This window comes from Ipomoea triloba, chromosome 9, assembly GCF_003576645.1.
Source record: "Ipomoea triloba cultivar NCNSP0323 chromosome 9, ASM357664v1".
NCBI classification, from domain to species: Eukaryota; Viridiplantae; Streptophyta; class Magnoliopsida; order Solanales; family Convolvulaceae; genus Ipomoea; species Ipomoea triloba.
In genome coordinates this window covers 8,618,115-8,638,400 of record NC_044924.1, presented here as the reverse complement: position 1 = coordinate 8,638,400, position 20,286 = coordinate 8,618,115, and the positions used below count along the sequence as shown (strand labels likewise).

Genomic DNA, 20,286 nt, shown 5'->3' with positions numbered 1-20,286 from the left:
GCCCAAAAAGGCTCGTGGTTTTTACCATTTTGGTTTCCACATTAAAATTATTGTTTTTACTCTTGTTCCTATTTATTTTTTTTATATTTTATATTCGTTCGATCGGTTGTGTTGACCCACCGAGTGACTACTGAGAAAAGGGAGACAGTAGAGAAAACATGTACAAATTGCCTACAAAATATATACTTATATAGTAAAGTTCGGTTTGGCACCGCCCAAAAAGGCTCGTGGTTTTTACCATTTTGGTTTCCACATTAAAATTATTGTTTTTACTCTTGTTCCTATTTATTTTTTTTATATTTTATATTCGTTCGATCGGTTGTGTTGACCCACCGAGTGACTACTCCGGCCGGGATCACGAAACCATCAATATATATGTAACAAATTGCACATGTTTAATATCTATACTCCAGTTTGAACTTGAAGGGGAGTACGTGTTAGAAAAAGTGGGTGGTTGAGAGAATTACTCACAACCCTTAGGTTTAAATATTTGACTTTGTGGTTGTGACCTACACCTTACTTGTAATGTATAAATAGCTGATAATTCTTGTACATGTTACACCAGATATACAAAGTACGAGCCGAGTTCATTGCCTAACAAGTCTTAACTCGAACTTTGGAGGGCTCTTTTGTGTTTGGGTTTGATATATGTATTTATATTTAGTTGCCTTGCTCCTAGGACCTTATCGTTATGATTTTAGATTTTGTATATTCGTTCATGCTCAATAATGTCTTTTTTAAAATATCCACCAATAAGCTAGTTATCATGCATATGCTATATTTTTTTATTATTTTTATTTTCAAATCATCATTTTGTTATATATGTGCGCGCGCATGAAAGAAAGAAAGAAAAAAATATAAACGTTTACTTCAAGTTTAATGAGGTGACCGGCCGAATAGGTTATAGGATTACCAACCTCGCTAAACCTACATTACTCCAAGTTTTATTTGAAACATTTTATTTCTTATAATATTAGAATGGTATGTAGACAGCAACTAGCAAGTTTGAAATTAAAAAATGAATAGAATCCCCATGCATTTTGCTTAAACGTGAAATCTTCTTGTTTGTACGTAACTCTCTATGTCCTTATCTTAAATTATTATTATTAATATTATTAGGAAAAAAGTTGAAATTAGTCACCAAACTACATGTAAAAATGTAATTATTGAGTTATTCAATTCAAAAAAAATTTATAATTAAGTCATCAAGTCAAAATAACACAATTCGACCATCATTGCTGACGTGACGATCATCTTATAAAAATATTTTTTTAAAATTTATTTTAATAATTTTAAATAAAATATATTTTTAAAAAAGGAGGAAAAATCGACTTCCTCTCTGTCTTCGTCTCCGACCAGTGACAAATAAAACGCTTCCATGCTAGAGATCAACAAAGCGTTTTCTTCATTTCTAGCCGGGTCTTCGTCTCTGCTGGCCGGAGATGAAAACGTGGAGGGTGGGTGTGTGGGTTTTTCCTTTATTTAGAAAATTTTATTTTATTTAAATTCTTAAAATAAATTTTAAAATTAATAAATTTTAATATAATGACCGTCACGTCAACGATGTCCTGAGAAACATGTCAAATTTGGTTGAATTGTATACTTTTAGACACTTCAATGACCTTCACTTTTTTAGTTAGATGATCTACTCACACTTTTGTGCGTAGTTCGGTGACTAATTTAAATTTTTCATATTATTATTTATTAATATTAGTTTACGTTATTGTACTACCCAAATTAAAATATGAATCACGCAACTTGATTTTGGGCAGCCATTTTCAAAACTTTGACTCCGTATTAATTACTCCAGCTTTTACGTGTACTTTTTTCTGTAAATATCCATTTCTTTAATTTTGAAAGGACTAAATTTGGTTGAAAACATCTATCAAATGATTTGTAGGAAATAAATGTGTACATGTACGTACTATGTATCACGGAATGCCAGGAAAAAAAAAAAAAATCGTTGGGACAAGGGGCTTGGGAAAGTCGGAATCGAGATTGATAATGGATATCCTCCTTGTCCCAATATTGTGTGGTTATCATTTTTACACACACATATATATTACGAAAAATGCAGAATATTTGTAGTCACACAATTATGCATTTTTAATCATTTTAGTCTCAATTTTTTAAGGGGAAATTGCACTTTTGGTCCCCCAATTAGTATCATTTCTGCAATGTTGTCCTTATCTTTCAATTTAAACACTTTTGATCCCTCAGTTATTAACCCGTTAGTCAATTTAGTCCTTCTGTCAGTTAACAAACCTAACCTCCGTTTAGACCATGGGTAAATTTGGAATTTCACATGGCAAGAAAACCAGAACTAGAATGTTGAAGTAAACAATAATGTAAATTTGGTCCCCCAATTAGTACCACTTCTGCAATGTTGTCCTTCTGTCAGTTAATAACCATGCATTCTCCATAAAATATACTCTGAACCAGAAAAATTCAATTCAATCCAACTCAGAATATGCAGAACATGTTGCAGCAACATACAAATTTTAGGCAAAATAAAAAAAATAGCAATAACAACAACAATCATAGTAGCAAAGTTATCTTGAAACTGAATAGCAAAGAAGATTTAATAACCTTGATAGGAACATTCGCACAATAGCGTGAAAACCTCCTCAGAGCTCTTGGAATCATTATCGCACAGCAAAATCCTAACTTTACTTCTATCTATGAAACCATCCCCAGTCTTCACAACCTCATTCTTCTCCATCATCGCTTTTCAAAGAACAATTAAGCAATATACATATACGTTCATAGAAAATATACAAAAAAAAAAAAGAAAAAAAAAGGTTAGGATTCAGCTCAAACCCCAAAAAATCTAAGTATTAAAAAACCTCTATATAGAAAATTTTTCTATTTATTACTAAAACTAAAGCGTCTAATTTCGAAAACCCCATTTACAGATCACACACTAATTCCAATCAAATATCCAAAATTAAAAAACAAAAAAATCTATAATTTTCTAATAATTAAGATGCACACCAGAGGCGCAACTTATCTATAAACCATCTGAGCTGCTAAAAAACATGGCGAAGTTGGGCCATCTAAGGGCGACGGGTTAGATTGTGAAATTAGTCAAAAAAAAAAAAAAAAAAAAAAAAAAAAAAACAACGAAACAAAACAAAGAGAAAAGCTTCGCCAGCCCACCACCTCCGGTGCACGTTAGCGTCCGCCCTTTCAGCCAAGCTGTCTTCTACTACCTATGGGGTCCTAGAGAGAGAAAAGAAAGAGAAGCTCCAAGTTCGGCTTCTGGTGGTTGAGGAAGAAGCTCAGATTTTCGGAGAGAGAAACTTGATATTTTGACGGCACTTTTTAACTTGAAGTTCGAAGAGGGACCAAAAGTGCATTCCCATGTGAAATTTCAAATTTACCCATGGTCTAAACGGAGGTCATGGTTGTTAACTGACAGAAGGACTAAATTGACTAACGGGTCAATAACTGAGGGATCAAAAGTGTTCAAATTGGAAGATAAGGACAACATTGCAGAAGTGGTACTAATGGGGGACCAAAAGTGCGATTTCCCCATTTTTTAACTACTCCAAAATAAACTTGATTTTAACCTATAATGTTTTTGTAATGGTTAAAGGACAAGAATTAAACTAAAATAGATTAAAGTTATTTACTTGAGAAATTAAATACATTTTTCTAGCTTGAACTAAAGTTATATAATTGCTCTTAACTCAATTAAAATTATGTAGTTCATTTTGTTAGTTTAATTTTGGTGCTTGTGTGATGAGCTCGACGAAAGTAATAATTATAATAACAACAACGCTCGTGCTGCGCGAGGGTAAAGCTCCGGACATATCACCAGATTCATGCTGCTTATGTCCAAAATCAAATAATTTAATGTGATAATATCATAATACTATATTGTTACGTGCAACTGCAATGGCACATGTCTGTCCATATGTTTTTTTTTCTCATATTTAATATATGTCTTCAAATTAAAGTAGTATTCTTGTTGGCATGTATGCAATAGAAGTACATGCACTGATTATCTAAAATGAGACTCTAGTAGGTTTATTAATATAATTGAAAAAAAAAACCATCATTTAAAAAAGGAGAAAATTATACTTTTTATTCTTCAATTGTACCAAAGCTACAAACTTAGTCCCTAAGTTATATGCATGATCATAGATCTTTAACTTCTAAGTTATGCGAGAAGTGATGATTTTAGTCCCTTGGAGATTATTTATGCCACCAATACGTTACTTAATAAAGTAGCGAATTTAGTACTTCAGAAACTAAACTCACCACGTACTTTGTGCTTAAGTAGGATTAATCATCGGGGGCTAAATCTAAATCTGTACATTTGGTTTCAACTTTACATTAAAAATATTTAATTAGGTTACTAAATTGCACATGTATAATAAATGTAACTAGATCACTAAAATTTAAAAATCCTACAATTAACTCGTCAAACAACTTAAAGATTTACCGCTTGCCTCCGATGCCAATCATCTTGTTTATATGGATTATTCTCTCTCTCCCAGTCTCTTTTTAATATTGGCAAACAATAGATGAGAGAGCATAATTTTTTGTTTAAAACAATCTATATGATATTGATATGATGAGGAGGGAGGTATAATTAACCCCTTGTGTTTAAGAACCATGCCGAAGCTGTTAGGGTAGGGATTTGTTGATTGACACCATGCATCACCCTTTTAAAAAAATAAATAAAAAATCTATGTTACATGTTTAAATTTTCTTGAGTAATAAAAATGAAATGATTAAAAATTATGGCCCACCTCTTTTATTTGAATTATCAGAAGTCAAAACATAAAATGTTGATCACAGAAAATTAAAAAATGAGAGTTCATAAAATATAGTTCTTATTTTTTATATTACTTTTTTTTTTTTTTTGTTTTGCCCTGGCTCACTCTTTTAAAGGAGAAGAGGTGTTTGGCCTCCCTAGTATTTTGGTACCGGCCAGGACGGCAGGAAGAAGATTGTAGTGGTTGTGGGGCGGGGGAATGCTTGTTTTTAGTTTTTAGGTGGGCAATGGCGATGTGATCGAATTGGGTTAGAGACTTAGAGGTGATTGTGATAGATAGTGGCGGTTGGCCGGCATGGCGAGGTATGGGGGTATGGACGGTGTTTGAGTTTTTGGGTTAGGCGTGTCTTTACGATTGGGTAGCAGATCCAAGTTAACACCTAGTCATTATTTGAGATTTGAGAGTGAATTGAATAAACTCTCTTCTGATTTGATTTGTCGAATGATCACAGAGAGATAAATTAATTTACTTTATTTATAATTTATTGGTTCAAACCAAAAAAAAAAAAAAGAACAAATTTAATTCATAAGTTTAGGTCAAATTTAAGGTCCGTGATNAAGGAGAAGAGGTGTTTGGCCTCCCTAGTATTTTGGTACCGGCCAGGACGGCAGGAAGAAGATTGTAGTGGTTGTGGGGCGGGGGAATGCTTGTTTTTAGTTTTTAGGTGGGCAATGGCGATGTGATCGAATTGGGTTAGAGACTTAGAGGTGATTGTGATAGATAGTGGCGGTTGGCCGGCATGGCGAGGTATGGGGGTATGGACGGTGTTTGAGTTTTTGGGTTAGGCGTGTCTTTACGATTGGGTAGCAGATCCAAGTTAACACCTAGTCATTATTTGAGATTTGAGAGTGAATTGAATAAACTCTCTTCTGATTTGATTTGTCGAATGATCACAGAGAGATAAATTAATTTACTTTATTTATAATTTATTGGTTCAAACCAAAAAAAAAAAAAAGAACAAATTTAATTCATAAGTTTAGGTCAAATTTAAGGTCCGTGATTTCCCTTCTTAAGGTGTGTGGTTTCTTAAGGTGCATAGTTTTTGTGCTTAAGGTTCGCGGCGATTTTGAGCTTAAAGTGCGTTAGTTGTTAAAACTTGAGTGCGTCAATCTAAAACTTTAAGTGCGTGATTTTCCTTCTTAAGGTACGTGATTTGTGTGATTACCTTCTTAAGGTACGTGATTTGTGTGCTTAATGTGCGTCAGACTTAAGGTATGTAATTTTCCTTTTTAAAGTGCGTGATTTGTGTGTTTAAGGTGTGTCAGTTGTAAAACTTGTGCATAATTTTCCTTCTTAAGGTGATTTGTTTGTGTGCTTAAGGTGCATCATGTTAATGCTTAAAAGTTAAGATTAGGTACATTTCTACACTTAAACTAAAATTGACTCTGTTACAATGTAGTATATGTACATAAATACTTAAGGTGCATCATGTTAATGCTTAAAAGTTAAGATTAGGTACATTTCTACACTTAAACTAAAATTGACTCTGTTACAATGTAGTATCCGTACATAAATACTTTCTCAACCTACTGAAGCACAAAAAGCTAAATACTTTCTCAACCTACTAAAGCACAAAGAGCCAATGGGGACTGAGAATTGAACCTGTGGCCGCTCACTTAGAAGAACTACAACTATGTTGCTTAACCACAAAATCTTTGGCCAAGTTTAAGAACCTATTTGACCCTTTGAGCATTATATATGGGGATTAACAAAGGTGCCGGTTGTATACTCTGAAATTGTAAACCATAAAAATTAGATTTCTCCTGAGCTAAAGCATTAACATGAAAAAAACATAACGACTAGAATAACTGAATAACCAAGTAACGGTCCAAAAAAACCTAGAATCACAAAATAATGGTCCAAAAAATATCAGGGATACAAAAACACAAATGCCTAAATACCGTTAACACTACTCATTACTCCCAGTGTTTGAATTGTGTAGAGCAATGGCTGAAAATTGAGAATAGTACAGGAAAGAGCACAACAGCAGACTGAGCAGAGGCCTAAGGTACAGAGGGTACACTAAGGAAAAGAAGTCTAGACACCTGATTTGCGCATTTCAGCAGCCCCATGGGCGAAGTGGCACCTTTCTCCAAAAGTGCATGATCCTTTAGTGAAATTGTCACAAAGCTTTGTCTTATAATTGCTTGAATGAGAGGCTGGACCTCCGTGTGCTGCAGGTGCTGCTCTTCCCGGCCCACCTACTGAACCAAGGCTGCTAATCAGCTCTCTTACCATTGCACTAGCTTGAGAGATTTGCTCAAATGTACCCTCCAGCTCAATGTTCTTCAGGGTTTTATCTGTTTCGTGATCTCTAATTGACAATTTTACACCTGTTTGCCGGCATATCTGCTTGGAGTTCACTCCGCTCTTCCCAATGATAGCTCCGGCGAGGGATGCATCCACGCTAATTTTTGCAGTAGCAGAGGAACCAAAGCTGGCAGCAGGTCCTGACACAGGCTGCTGCTCCATCCGGCCACCAAAACGCCCAGGAAGAGGTCCAGGCCCCATGGCGCGAGGATCCTCATGACCTGGTATAATGGGCTTCCCAATTTCCCATTCCCCATGAGCAAAGTGGCACTTATCACCGAATTTACATCCTTCAGCTGAGTTATATTTGTTGCATAGTTTGGTTTTGACAGTAGCACCAGAATTACCATTTGAAATGGGTGGTGCTGGCATGTTTCTTGAGTTCGGAGCTGGGGCCAAATTCATTATCTGGGCAACAGCATTATAGCCACCTGGAACATGGTGAAGAAAATGGCAGCTCTCACCAAAAGGACATCCCGCAGTACTGCACACAAAACAAAATATAAATTGTAAATACTACTATACTAAATAACATTTGAGAACCATGTGTGCTTGCCCCAAAATAAAAATGAAGTTTCAAATTTTAACAGAATAACGATCATTAGACACACAAATAACTAATTTTCATCATCAGATTAATAATAACCCAAAAAAAAAAAAAAAGATAAATTGCATAAGACAATTGCTTTTCATCAAGATCCCACCTTCTCAAATAAAAATTACAAGGCATTGACATGCATATGAATATTTTAACAATTCCAGCCTGATTTTTAAAATAACCATTCTGGTCTCTCTTAGCCACACAAAATCTTAAGTGAGCACACACTGCATATATCCACATGTACAGCTTACAGTGAGCTTTCTCTTAAATATCAAATGTTGGAAACTTATTTAATTAGCACAAAAAAGGTATTTCAAGTAGTTGATTTGACACAGTTAATCATGGGTTAAGGAATACATTGGGCTAAACTGCAACCTAAAAGCAGTGAACAGGGGCATCTTCTCATGATACATCAAAACAGCAATACACTCAAGCTCAACAAATATACAGCAAGTAATAACCCTACTGAAGAGTATAACATATGCTTAAGTTACAAACAACAGCTTTGTATATAAAAGTATGATAATTTAATTGATGTAGTCAAGCCCACTCAAGTCAACGACAATTGGAATAGTTCCTAACAATTATATATTCCAAGTCATACATGTATTTAATCATTTCAGATACCAGACAGTATTTCAGAGCAAAAGTATAATGCATGTCTGTATTTTATTTTTTGATAATGCATATATAAAACAAATAGTAATTGATGTAATCAAGCAAAATGGTACAAAGAGCATTCCTTTACAATTATTGTCAAATTCATACTTGTATTGATCTTAACCATAGTACAAAGTCAAACATTTGCAACATGTGGAAAAATTAGAGACCTTTTAATTTTGACAATTTAAGCCGGGGTTTAAAAGCTCATAGCAAATTTTGTCAAATTCAATTTTTGGCCATAATTCAATTAGGGCTTATTGATGTGAACACTTATTCCATCATCAGCAACCAAAGAACAAAAGGAAAGAAATCTGCCACAACTGAAATTACCTCATTTAGAGTATGTACTTATCACCAAGACAATTTACTTCTCAAAGGTCCAAACTTTTTTTAACAACAAAGTTACAAAATTAAACTAAATTTTAGCAAAACAAATCTTAAAATTTTCAAGGAGCTAAAGGTTTAAATTGAGAAGGTAAGGGAATTAGTTGTTGGAAGTAATTCTTGTATTGCCACAGGGAAAGCAGTTAAATGGAACCAGAATGTCTCTGTACTTAGTCTGCTAAATTTTAATTCCCTTGGGATCTCCAAGAATGGTGCTTGAAGGAGTAGCACCACCTTGGAAATGGTTTTCACAGATTACATTTTGCTTCTGCAGGTGGCATAAGCACCTGATACACTAGGTCTTAGAGAATTCTGATGAATCATGATTCAGTTTATTCAGTTCTGCGGCAGTGAAGAATTCTAGAAAACATTGTATGATAAAAATTGGTCTAAAGCATATAAACCTTCGATTAATGTTTCAACAACAATTGGTGGATGATGGTAGTAATGTGTATAGATAAAAAGCTGAGATGGGCCACATGGCATGGGTTTTTGGTTGTCAACAGTGAGAGTCTAAGAGTGAAAGTCCTCTTCCACTTTTATCAATAAGAACTAATTTGGCCAAATTGCCAAAATGGCAACAAACCTTCAATTCTTGGCTAAAACTGAAAAATTCCACATGATTAAATTGTTTGATCAAAACCATCACAATGTGCAAGCACATTGCTTTTTTCAATCATTAAGCCTTTATAGAAACCTGTAAGTGTTTCCTTATAGCAAATATACTACAGACAGTTGGGCTGTTTAAATGTCACACTCCTGAGCACAATACAATTGGTACCAATTTACTTAACAAAAATTGTTAATATATACTTCTTCCTTTGTGAATGCCTAATTGATTAGACACTGCATAAGCATAATTGACTCATACTGCCTGTAAAAGAAATGTATATTTGACTGGCTAAAACATATAACCTTTTGGGAACATATATTACAACAGTAAGAAAATAGTTAGTAGTAAGTAGATAATATTCATGATTAAACACTTCAACAGTAAATTAAAGTTTTAAAATACTCATTTTAGGTAAGTAAAGATTATAACCTGAAAAACTTCGTGCATGGCTTCGATTTGCTTCCTATACCACTTGAAATTGTGTCCAATTCTGTTGCAGAACATTAATTATTTATTTCCAGTTAGAAATTATGTTCATTTTAAAATTTGTATTAGTTGAATATCCAGCAAAAATTACTGATTATTCCAGCAAGAGCTAAATTAGGGCTTAAATTTAAGCATTTGAAGATATACTTTCTGGATGAGGGAATAAGTAAAGAATACTGTCCTCCACCATGTATAACCAGTAAGTTCACAATACCCCTCATCATTAAATACAAATAATTCATCATGAATAATACCTTAAATCAATGTTTTTCACTCTTTTAGTTGATACTCAGTATATTTTAGCTGAAAACAGGGATACTTAGTTTCAGTAAGCAACATGGTTTGTTTTGGGTAAGTGACAAATTCCAGAGTTCGATTTATTTTCTTTTGGGTCCTAACTTCTCACTCATCTTCTAGGAAGCAAATAAAAAAGTTCAAAAAATTGAATGAGGAACAAGCACTACACGATTCAGGACATTTATCGCTCTCGAATCTGCAAATCTCAGGCTTTAACCACGTAACAATGAACACTAAAGTACACTTCAGTACACCATCCCTAAATTACCAAAAAATCTTCACATGATTATACAGAAAGCTAAGCAAAACAAGGCACCGTTTAACAGATAATAATTAACGCTATTAGACAGTGTAAATCCAAAAACAAAAAGCAAAAAACAAACCTTGCTTGGCCTTTTTAAAATCTCCATTGACGTTGGGAGCAGCTTCGTATCTGGTCCTCTTTTTGGTGTACATGGCTTCAGAGAGCACGGATCGAGACCGGAACGAATCCTGAAAGCTCAGCAACAAAATTCAAATATACCGAAGAAAAGGTGGCGAAAATTCCAGAAGAAGTCGAATCTAGAAGCTGGAAGTAAAGGAACAGTAGGAGAAGAAGCAGCTCAAATCGGCCAAAACCCTAACCGAAGCCTAATCTAGGGTTTATGCGAAGCTTGAAGATGAATGGGCTGACGAGTCGATGGCTCGTAAAGAAAGCGAGAGGATGGGGTGATATAGATATATATATATATATTTCAGGAATATTATACAGTTTGTGATTCAGAAAATCGGGTTAAATTTAGTTGAGACTCCGGGTTGGATTCCGCCCACGATATTCTCCCGGTTTTGTCAAAAATCAGTGTCACGTGCCGTGAGTTGAGCTATGACATGAGCATAGATCTGGGAACGTCACGTGCTGCGAATTTGTGTACCGCCCATAAAATGATAAAAAATATATATATATGGAGCTTTGGGCTGGGCTTTCAGGCTTAAATTTGTACTACTCTTCTAACGGCCCATCTTTTTTTATAATAATTTTAGTGGCAAATTATTTCGTAGGCCAGGATCCATTTTATATTATATGGTCATCTTTTTTATTTTATTTTAATATGGTCCGCCAAAGGACCTTGTAGTTTAGTGGCACTAAGTTGCTCCCTTATACGGGGAGGTTGCCGGTTGGCAAGGGAAAATTTTGCTTATTTGCAGGGACGGAGTCAGAAATGTTGTCCAGTAGAGGCGAAATATAGTCATAAATATTGTTGGATATAAGTAAAAATAAAACACATCAAAACTTTATAAAAATATTCATAACAAAATACGAAACATAATTAATTTAATAAAATAATTCAAATATAAAACACATTGTAAAACAAAATAGACTTCAAGGTGTCTAATAATTGTAAAACACATACCTAATTTGATACTTTTATATAGGACCAGAGTACCAAGATTTGTAGGGGTAACAAGTCCTCATGCAAAACAAAATAGACTCTATTACGATGTAATATCTATTCATAGCTACTTTCTCAAGTTACTGAAGCACAAAGAATCACCTCCACTAAGGCTCGAACCCACTCCTATCATCCACGTGAAAGTGTAAACCAGGACACCGGGTGCCACTAGACCACAAGGTCTTTGGCATAAATAGCAGATCTAAAACTAAGACATTAACACACTTTCATTGCATTTAATATATTTGAACTTTAACCCAATAGGGTAGCTCAAGTGGCAAGTGAGCTTCCTTTGTATGGAGGAATTTTGGGAGAATCCGGGTTCAATTCTCACAAGTGACGATTCTCCGTGCATCCCGGAGCAACCATGGACGGACGGAGTAAATATACCAAAAAATATATATATATTTGAACTTTTGAGTCACTCCAAATGACTAAAGATGCTTTTTTTTTTTTTGTTATCTAAATGATTTACACTTCTTACTTACAAATTTTTAATTCATATTTTTATTACTAAGATTAGTAAATATATAAATGAGTTTTTACTCAAAATGGTCCCTCGACTATTGCTAATTCTCAATTTTGCATTTCGACTTTCAATTGCACCTAATGTGGTCCTTCAACTTTCAAAAACTCACCCAATTTGGTCCTCCGTTACATATTCCGTCAAATCAGTGTTAAAATGGAGGGTATTTTCGTCCATTTACCTATTGTTAGCCTAATAAACATTGAGTAATAGTTGAGGGACCATTTTGAGAATAATCAAGGGACCATTTTGGGAAAAACTATTTTATTTATTTCATTTTTGTTTATTTTCATTGTTTAGACTCTATAAAATTAGAATTTCGATACATTTTTTTCTTACAAATATAAATAGTTAAAATCGCGCAATCCAACCTCAAAATTTTTAACTTTATTTACAGACTTTTCCTTTCTAAATATACAAACTATTCCTATGAAGTTTTACAATAAGTTTCGTAAATTTCATAAATAGTCATATACTTTTTTTTTTATGTTCATAGACAATCAATCACTATGTATCACATTAAATATTACTTTTACCATTGAAAATAATATTTTTTTTTCAAGCGTAGACACCCAAAGAGTGTAAAATATAGGGAAAATATTGGACCGAAAGGTAAATTTTTCTAGTAAACTTCTCAGGTGAGCCGAAAAGTAAAATCTCGTCAATGTTTCCTGCAATATTTTCTGTATTTGATTTCGAAGTAATTATTAAATTTTATATTAATTTACATTATTTAAGATATTGTATGACATCTTTTATATGTTTTCTTCTTCTTATTTTTTTTTATTAATTATTAAGGTAAGTATAATTTATTTTGTAATGTGGACACATTATTTGTAATAATTTCGATTTTATTAAATTATACCTTAATTATAAAAATCCTACCTAATAATGTTAGTATATTACACGGGACATAATAATTATTATAAATAATGTTTAATAATTGTCAATTTGTATTCAACAATAAAATTTATAGTTAATTTTTAAGTCAATCATAAAATCTTTTGTGTTGTGGGCACATTATTTTTAATTATTTGAGTTTAATAATATTATATCTTATTTATAAAAAAGATCCAAAGTAATATATTTAGTACTAAGGATGTGACTAAGAATTATTTTAATCGGTGCTTAAAAAATGAGTATTTATAAAATTTACGAAACTTATTGTAAATCTGCATAGGAATAGTTTGTAAAAAATTTAAAAAAATTTTAGGATGGATTACACGATTTTAACTATTTATATTTGTAAGAAAAAAAATGTATAGAAATTTTAATTTTATAGAGTCTAAAAAATGAAAATAAACAAAAATGAAATAAATAAAATAGTTTTTCCCAAAATGGTCTCTTGACTATTCTCAAAATGGTCCTTTAACTATTCCTCAATGTTTATTAAGCTAACAATAGGTAAATGGATGAAAATGCTCTCCATTTTAACACTGATTTGACGGAATATGTAACGGATGACCAAATTAGGTGAGTTTTTGAAAGTCGAGGGACCACATTAGGTGCAATTGAAAGTCGAAATGTAAAATTGAGAATGAGCAATAGTCGAGGGACCATTTTGGGTAAAAACTCTATATAAATACCTGCAATCCTAAAATATTTGAAACAAATTCAAATGCTCGTAATTAATTTCATGCAAAGTGTCAAAGTTGGTGTTAGGTGAGTGTAACTTTATATATAACATGTCAAACATTCACATTATTTAGAGACATATATACGTAAAGACATACACACACACACTTTCTCTCTTTAAAAGTGCTAGCATAAAATCGCAATAAGCCAAGGGAAAAGGGTCAAATTAGCCCTTGAACAATAGTTGAAAAGTCAATTAGACCCCTGAACATTTAAAAAGTGCAATTAGGTCCTTTAACATGTAAAATTTGAAAAAAAAAAACCCAAAAAATCGGTAAATGACCTGCAATTGCAGGTCATTTAGGGTTCAGGACAAAATCCGGCGACCGGCGCCGGCGTCGGTCGCCGGACTCCGACGAAGGCAACCAAAAGGTTGCCTTCCACCATGGAAGGCGACCTCCGCCGTGGAAGGCGACCAAAGGGTCGCCTTTGCCGGAGTCCGGCGCCGGATTTTGTCCTGAATTGCAGGTCATTTACCGGTTTTTAGGGTTTTTTGTTCAAATTTTACATGTTAAAGGACCTAATTGCACTTTTTAAATGTTCGGGGGCCTAATTGACTTTTCAGCTATTGTTCAGGGACTAATTTGACCCTTTAACCCCGAAGCTAGTTTATCATCTTTCGGAAAGAAAAAAAAAAAGTGCTACGTCTATATTGCACTTGTAGGAACCCGCGAAGATGGCTGAAACCTTTATATATTTATATAAAGAAAAATTATTATACCTCATGTTCATAATAAATTGTTTAACGAAAGTATCTTTTTGTTATCTTTCCTTTATTATAACTTCCATTATTTGTGCATTTATTTAATGAAAATATACTCTATTAGTCTATTTTGTACAGAGTATTTATATTAAATAAGATGTACAAACTACAAAGTAATAATCCAAAGAATAGTAAAAGTCATATTTCTTGTCATTACAAAAGAATAATAATAATTATATATCAGAAACTGTGTGCTGTATCTACGAATTTCCCAGGCAGTGCAATACAAAAGAGACCCCAAAAGAAGAAAAGCAGAAGAACAAATCTTATCAATAAATCAATAATCAATCTCGAATCAGATCACCAGTCCAGCCCAACCCAGCCCAGCCCGAAGTCCGACAAAGGTATAGGGAGAGAAGAGACTAGACTATAGAGTCTAGACGACGGAGAAAAAGAGAGAACATAAACAGACGGTACGGATTGCCCGGCACATTTTTACTACTCGGTTATGGCCAAATCGGACGGAACGGCGGACAACACGCCGGTAAAGGAGGCACGTTGGGGCACGTGGGAGGAGCTGCTGTTAGCAGGCGCCGTCAACCGCCATGGCACCAAGAGTTGGGACTCCGTCGCCGACGAGCTCCAGAAACGGAGCTCCGTTCCGACGATGCTGCTATCGCCTGAGAGCTGTAGACTTAAATACCTTGACCTCAAGAGACGTTTCTCTTCCGGTGAAGTTAACGGTGTTGACGATGAGTGTGGCGAACGAACCGAGACCGCCGTACCTTTGCTGGAGGAGTTGCGGAGGCTCCGAGTCGCTGAACTGAGACGCGAAGTTGAGCGTTATGATATCTCTATCGTGTAATTCGCATGTTCCTATATATACATAAGTATAGAAATTTGAAGATCTGAATGATGATAGCTTGGTTTTATGAGCAATTTTTGCTGGAAAATGAGAGATTTCTTTGATTGTGATCTAGGTCTCTGCAATTGAAGGTGAAGACACTGACGGAAGAGAGAGATCGGAGTCTGCGAGAGGATGAGAAATCAGATCCGGCGATGAGTGAGAAACAGGAAATCCGTTGTGAGGAGAAAAATGAAGGCGACGTTGAGATTACCCCGGAATCGGACGCCGGAGAACCAGTGACCGGCGATAAGGACCAACAGTCCATGAATGAATCGAATTCCACGGATCAGAAAGACGCAAATGCACGAACCGGTACAAAAGACGACGGGAAACACCTGGAAGCTATATTAACCGGAAACGTAGAAGACGAACCGGATAAAGTAAAAGAGGGAAAACCGGGTCGAGAGGATTCATGTAACTGTAGCTCTAACAGCGTGGAAAAGGAACCGGTTCATGAGGTAGTGAAACTGAAAACAGAACCGGTAACCGACTCGACTGAGTTATTGGAATCGGTAGCCGAGTCTAAGGGTAATGAGGAGGGTACGAAAGAGAACTCTGACGTACAGAGCTCGGCGAGTAAATCGAGGAAGACAGGGGATGCTGATAGGTCGAATCGGCGGAGTAGCAGCCGTGATGAGCGTGCAAACACGAACGAATCTCCAGCCGTAAAAGAAATGCCCGTCGAATTTCAACCGTTGATCAATTTTCTCGAAAAGATTGAAAGCAACAAGCACTACGCTTTATTCATGCGTCGGCTTGAGAGCCAGGTAAAGTAAAAATTAATTTTGTCCTCGCTTTTTGGGTTGTTCAGTAATTACTAATCACGGTAAAGTTTTATTATTCAGCAATTACGGTAGAGCTACCTTATGAGTATACCGTAACTTAGACGTCATAGATTTGGTTTCGGTTAATACCATTTGGGTTCATTGGAATATAGTGTTTTTGCCTGTTTAGTTCTAAACTTCCATATTGACCACTTGACCACGTGTTGAATTAACTCCCATAATTCTTCAACTATCAAATTTTAACTAGTCATGATCCTTTCTTAATTTAGATATGAATAATAACAATTTAAAAGTCGAGGGACCACTATGGTCAATTTAAAAGTTTATGATGTGTAAAAATTACTATACTCAGAGGTCATCATATGTCATTAACTTTTTTTAATTAAGGTAAATATTCATAATTTAATTAATGATTATTAAAACAATGAGGAAGAGTTAATGCGGTAATGACTTTTAAACTATAATTGGTGCAATAATGTACGGTATCAAGATTATGACCAATGCAGTGACACTTAAGCCCTGGCCCATGGATTACGATAAGAGGTTGTTTGGTAGTTGGAAAATTAGCAAAATTTAAAATATGGAAAAGTTACTACTTGTGTGGTCCACTTTTAAAATTTTGGGTCTAGAAAAGTTATTACGGAGTAGAAAGTTTTTCTCTGCATATACATTCCTACAACTATTTTACAGGAAACGGTCTTTAAATGTTTTGGTTTTTAGAAATGAATAAAATGTTTTATTATTATTATTATTATTATTATTATTATTATTTTGTTTTTAAAGAAATATATAAAAAACAAAGACTCTCTTATGTATAACCCAGGAGGATGTATTCCTAATTCATACATCATTAATGTGATTATTAATATTTCACTAGCTTTTTAGGTCATAACTTCATTTTCCATTCTCTTAATGCTTTTAAAAAATGGCAAAGTATGCAAGCAATGTCTAAAGTGTGACAGCTTACTTTCTTTGTCTATTGTGTTAATGTTGGAGATTTCAAATCTTATGTGTCAGCATGCTGGATAATGATGATTTGGACATTCTTTTTTCGCCACCACAAAAATGTCTCCAATTTTAATTTATTTTAGTTGGTTTTAGTGGAGGGGAATTTACTCTGAACTTGCTAGTGATAACTACTTCAGCTACTACAGTATTTATTAAACAGTACTAATAAATTGGGAAAAGGGTGTGGGGGTTATATGCATTATAGATGTACACTTGCAACATCTTGTTTCTTTAATTAAATATACAATATACTTGTCTATTTAATAAACTATCCACACACAAATTTTATACTGTAGAGATGTAGACTTGTAACATCTTGTTTCTTTAATTGATATACAATATACTTGTCTATTTAATAAACTAACCACACAAATTTTATATTGTAGTCTGACAGTTTAAGATATTCTTGCAGTGATATGCAACTCAATTTTACTGAATGTTATTCTCAAATTAGTTTAGTCGTATTATATATATATATATCTCTCTTCAATGTTACATTGATGGGTATATCCAAGTACGCTTAAACTGGAATTATTAGTTTATGCTGAACATTCCCATTCCATTTTCCATAGGTCTGTGATGTGGTTTTAGTGATGTACTGGCTGCTATCTGCAATTTAATTGAAACATTTCAAGACAGATTCTACCAATTCCTTTTGGAGTTTGGACTGTACAGGATAGGTTACTCAGAATCATGATTAATGCAGTCCTTAAAATGATTGGACTTCACTTCTAGCTGGTGCTTATAGTGGATGATCAACACCATATGTTCATTTTCTTGTTCTTGTCTGCTTGGATTAATAGATTAACTATTGTATACTCATATTTGGTGACTTTGTATCTAAATTATGATCCTTTTTCTTTCTTTCTTTCTATTTTGGATTTGTTTATGAAAGCTAGCAACAGAATCCGTCTTCCATGCTGCCTGAAATGGTGTTGCTGTTTAAATTTTGCAGGAAACAGAAGATTATAAGCTATTAATCAGACAACATATTGATCTTGAAATGGTTCGAGCATGGCTTGAAGAAGGCAGATATCTAGTTTGCAAAGCAAAATTCTTTCGCGATTTACTTCTTCTTGCAAACAATGCCATCATCTTCTTCAGGAAGAACACATCAGAGTTCCTCGCAGCAATGGAGCTTCGACAGCTTGTCTCCAATGAGTTGCCAAGAGCCAAGTTTTATTCCTCATCCGTGAAGCAGAAGTCTATAAAACTCGCATCACTGACGAAGGAAGAAAATTCTAAGCCCGCTGAGTCTCTGCTTCTGAAGACAAAACAATCGGGGTCGTTGGTTGTTTGCCGTAAACGCAGTTCTATCACTCCAAAATCATCAGGATCCTCTTCTGGAGTTGATAAAAGGAGGGAACAAATAGCAAGAAGACCTGATGATAAACCAGTTACAAACTCAAAACAGCAGCCTTCCCAAACAGTCACCAATTCCGGGGAAAATAGAATCACAAAGAAGAGAACACGCGATAGATTCAGTTCAGCTTCCACAACCTCAAGGAGAAATGAAAAGAATTCCAGTACCACCATCCCTACCAAAAATTCAGCTGCAGTTGTAGAGAAAACCCAAGGAAAGCGAGAGCGAGATCCTTCTCCCCAGAATCACCAGTCTAAAAGTGAGAATACTAATGACAAATCTAGCACGGACTTGAAGAAACGAAGTGCAGCAAATTTCTTGAATCGAATGAAACAAGGCTCTTCCTCAAACAGTGGATCACTCCTGGACGCATTAAAGAGCACCCCGCTAAGTGCTGATAGCAAAGGAGGAGGAGGATACGAGAAGAAGAGAAACGAAAGTGGAAAGAGCAGTGGAAGAAAAGAGCCTGTGTCTTCAAAACCTCCTGAAGCAACACAGCAGACTAAGGAAAAGGGCAGCCTGTCAAAGAAGAGCTCTGGTCGGCCCCCAAAGAGAGGTGCTGCTCCATCTCCTCAGTTGAGTAAACGAAATCTGGACGTAGATCACTCTGAATCATTGGCTTCAAAACAACCAAAGAAGAGAGCAAGGAGGTGATATTCGGCAAAGGTATTTTGCTATGTTGAGTATTTAGTTGTTTTACTTCCTTATCTTTAGTTAGGCTTAACTTAACCCTTCCCCAAAAAAATGAAGGGTTCAAAAAAGCAGAAATCCAGGAAAAGGTTCATATATACTGTTGGATAAGTATTTTCTATTAACCAAAGCTATGAAAATTGGTAGCACTATTATGTTTCTCCACTTATGCTGAGTTAGAAGTATTTTGGACACTATCGGAATGGTATTCCAGTTCTGAGCTCAACCTTAAATTACACAATCTCTAGAAAGGGGTGACCATGTTTCTTTCAGAAGATTTTTGACAAGTGTTTGTATCACCAAATGAAAACATAATTCTTTGTTTATTGTTGAATTGATAGAGTGTTGACTGTTGATTAGATTGAGGTTTGATGAGTTAATTGAAAGGGTGAGGCTACTACTAATGCATGCATGTAATGTAAATTAGAGCAGAAGAAATGGGTGTAATATAATTTCATAAAATAAGTGTGAGGCTAGAAAACCAAAATAAAATTGATAGTTGAAGTTATTAACTAACCAACTCATTTTTTTTTGAATACTACTAACTCTATTACAATGCAGTATCTGTTCATAACTACTTTTTCAACCTCCCACCACCTCCCGTATAAAGGGAAGGGTTTTGAATATTACTAACTCTATTACAATGCATTATCTGTTCATAACTACTTTCTTAACCTCCCACCACCTCCCTAAAGGGAAGGTTTGATGTCACAACTCATTAATGCATGATGGAAGGGCAAATGGACAACCACACACCAATCTAAGTGATTGCTATTGTCGCTACGCTAACAAAAATCTCCACAGAGGACAGCTGGCACATCATATATTGCAACATAGAAAATGCAATTTCTTTCATGTTACATACACATTAATTGAGTTATATTTTATCAATATATAACGTATCTTAATTAGACTTTACTGTGAGAGTGATGAGTTTTAAAGTGTTTATTATTCAAAAGTACTGCGGAGTTTTAATGGTAAATAATAGATGAAAATTGATAAATAACTATTAAGAATATTTATGTGATAATATATACACATAATTTTAATAAATTAGTGAATAAAAACACTCTAGTTGAAGGTGTTTGGAAGGATCGA

The 20,286-nt window shown here is 34.6% G+C and overlaps 2 protein-coding genes across 2 annotated transcripts; one reads left to right on the top strand and one right to left on the bottom strand.

The window, feature by feature from the left end:
- Positions 1-6,569: 6,569 nt before the first annotated feature.
- Positions 6,570-10,836, bottom strand: LOC116030208 (zinc finger CCCH domain-containing protein 44). Its single transcript, XM_031272384.1, has 3 exons — positions 10,525-10,836; positions 9,788-9,848; positions 6,570-7,581 (listed from the first exon to the last, which is right to left on the bottom strand). The coding sequence occupies exons 1-3, from the start codon at positions 10,595-10,597 to the stop codon at positions 6,825-6,827; spliced, it is 891 nt and encodes a 296-aa protein (XP_031128244.1). The 5' UTR covers positions 10,598-10,836; the 3' UTR covers positions 6,570-6,824.
- Positions 10,837-14,701: 3,865 nt separating this feature from the next.
- On the top strand, positions 14,702-19,544 carry LOC116029344. Its single transcript, XM_031271298.1, has 3 exons — positions 14,702-15,296; positions 15,416-16,109; positions 18,091-19,544. Exons 1-3 carry the CDS (start codon positions 14,944-14,946, stop codon positions 19,150-19,152), a joined length of 2,109 nt encoding a protein of 702 aa, XP_031127158.1. The 5' UTR covers positions 14,702-14,943; the 3' UTR covers positions 19,153-19,544.
- The last annotated feature ends 742 nt before the right edge of the window (positions 19,545-20,286 follow it).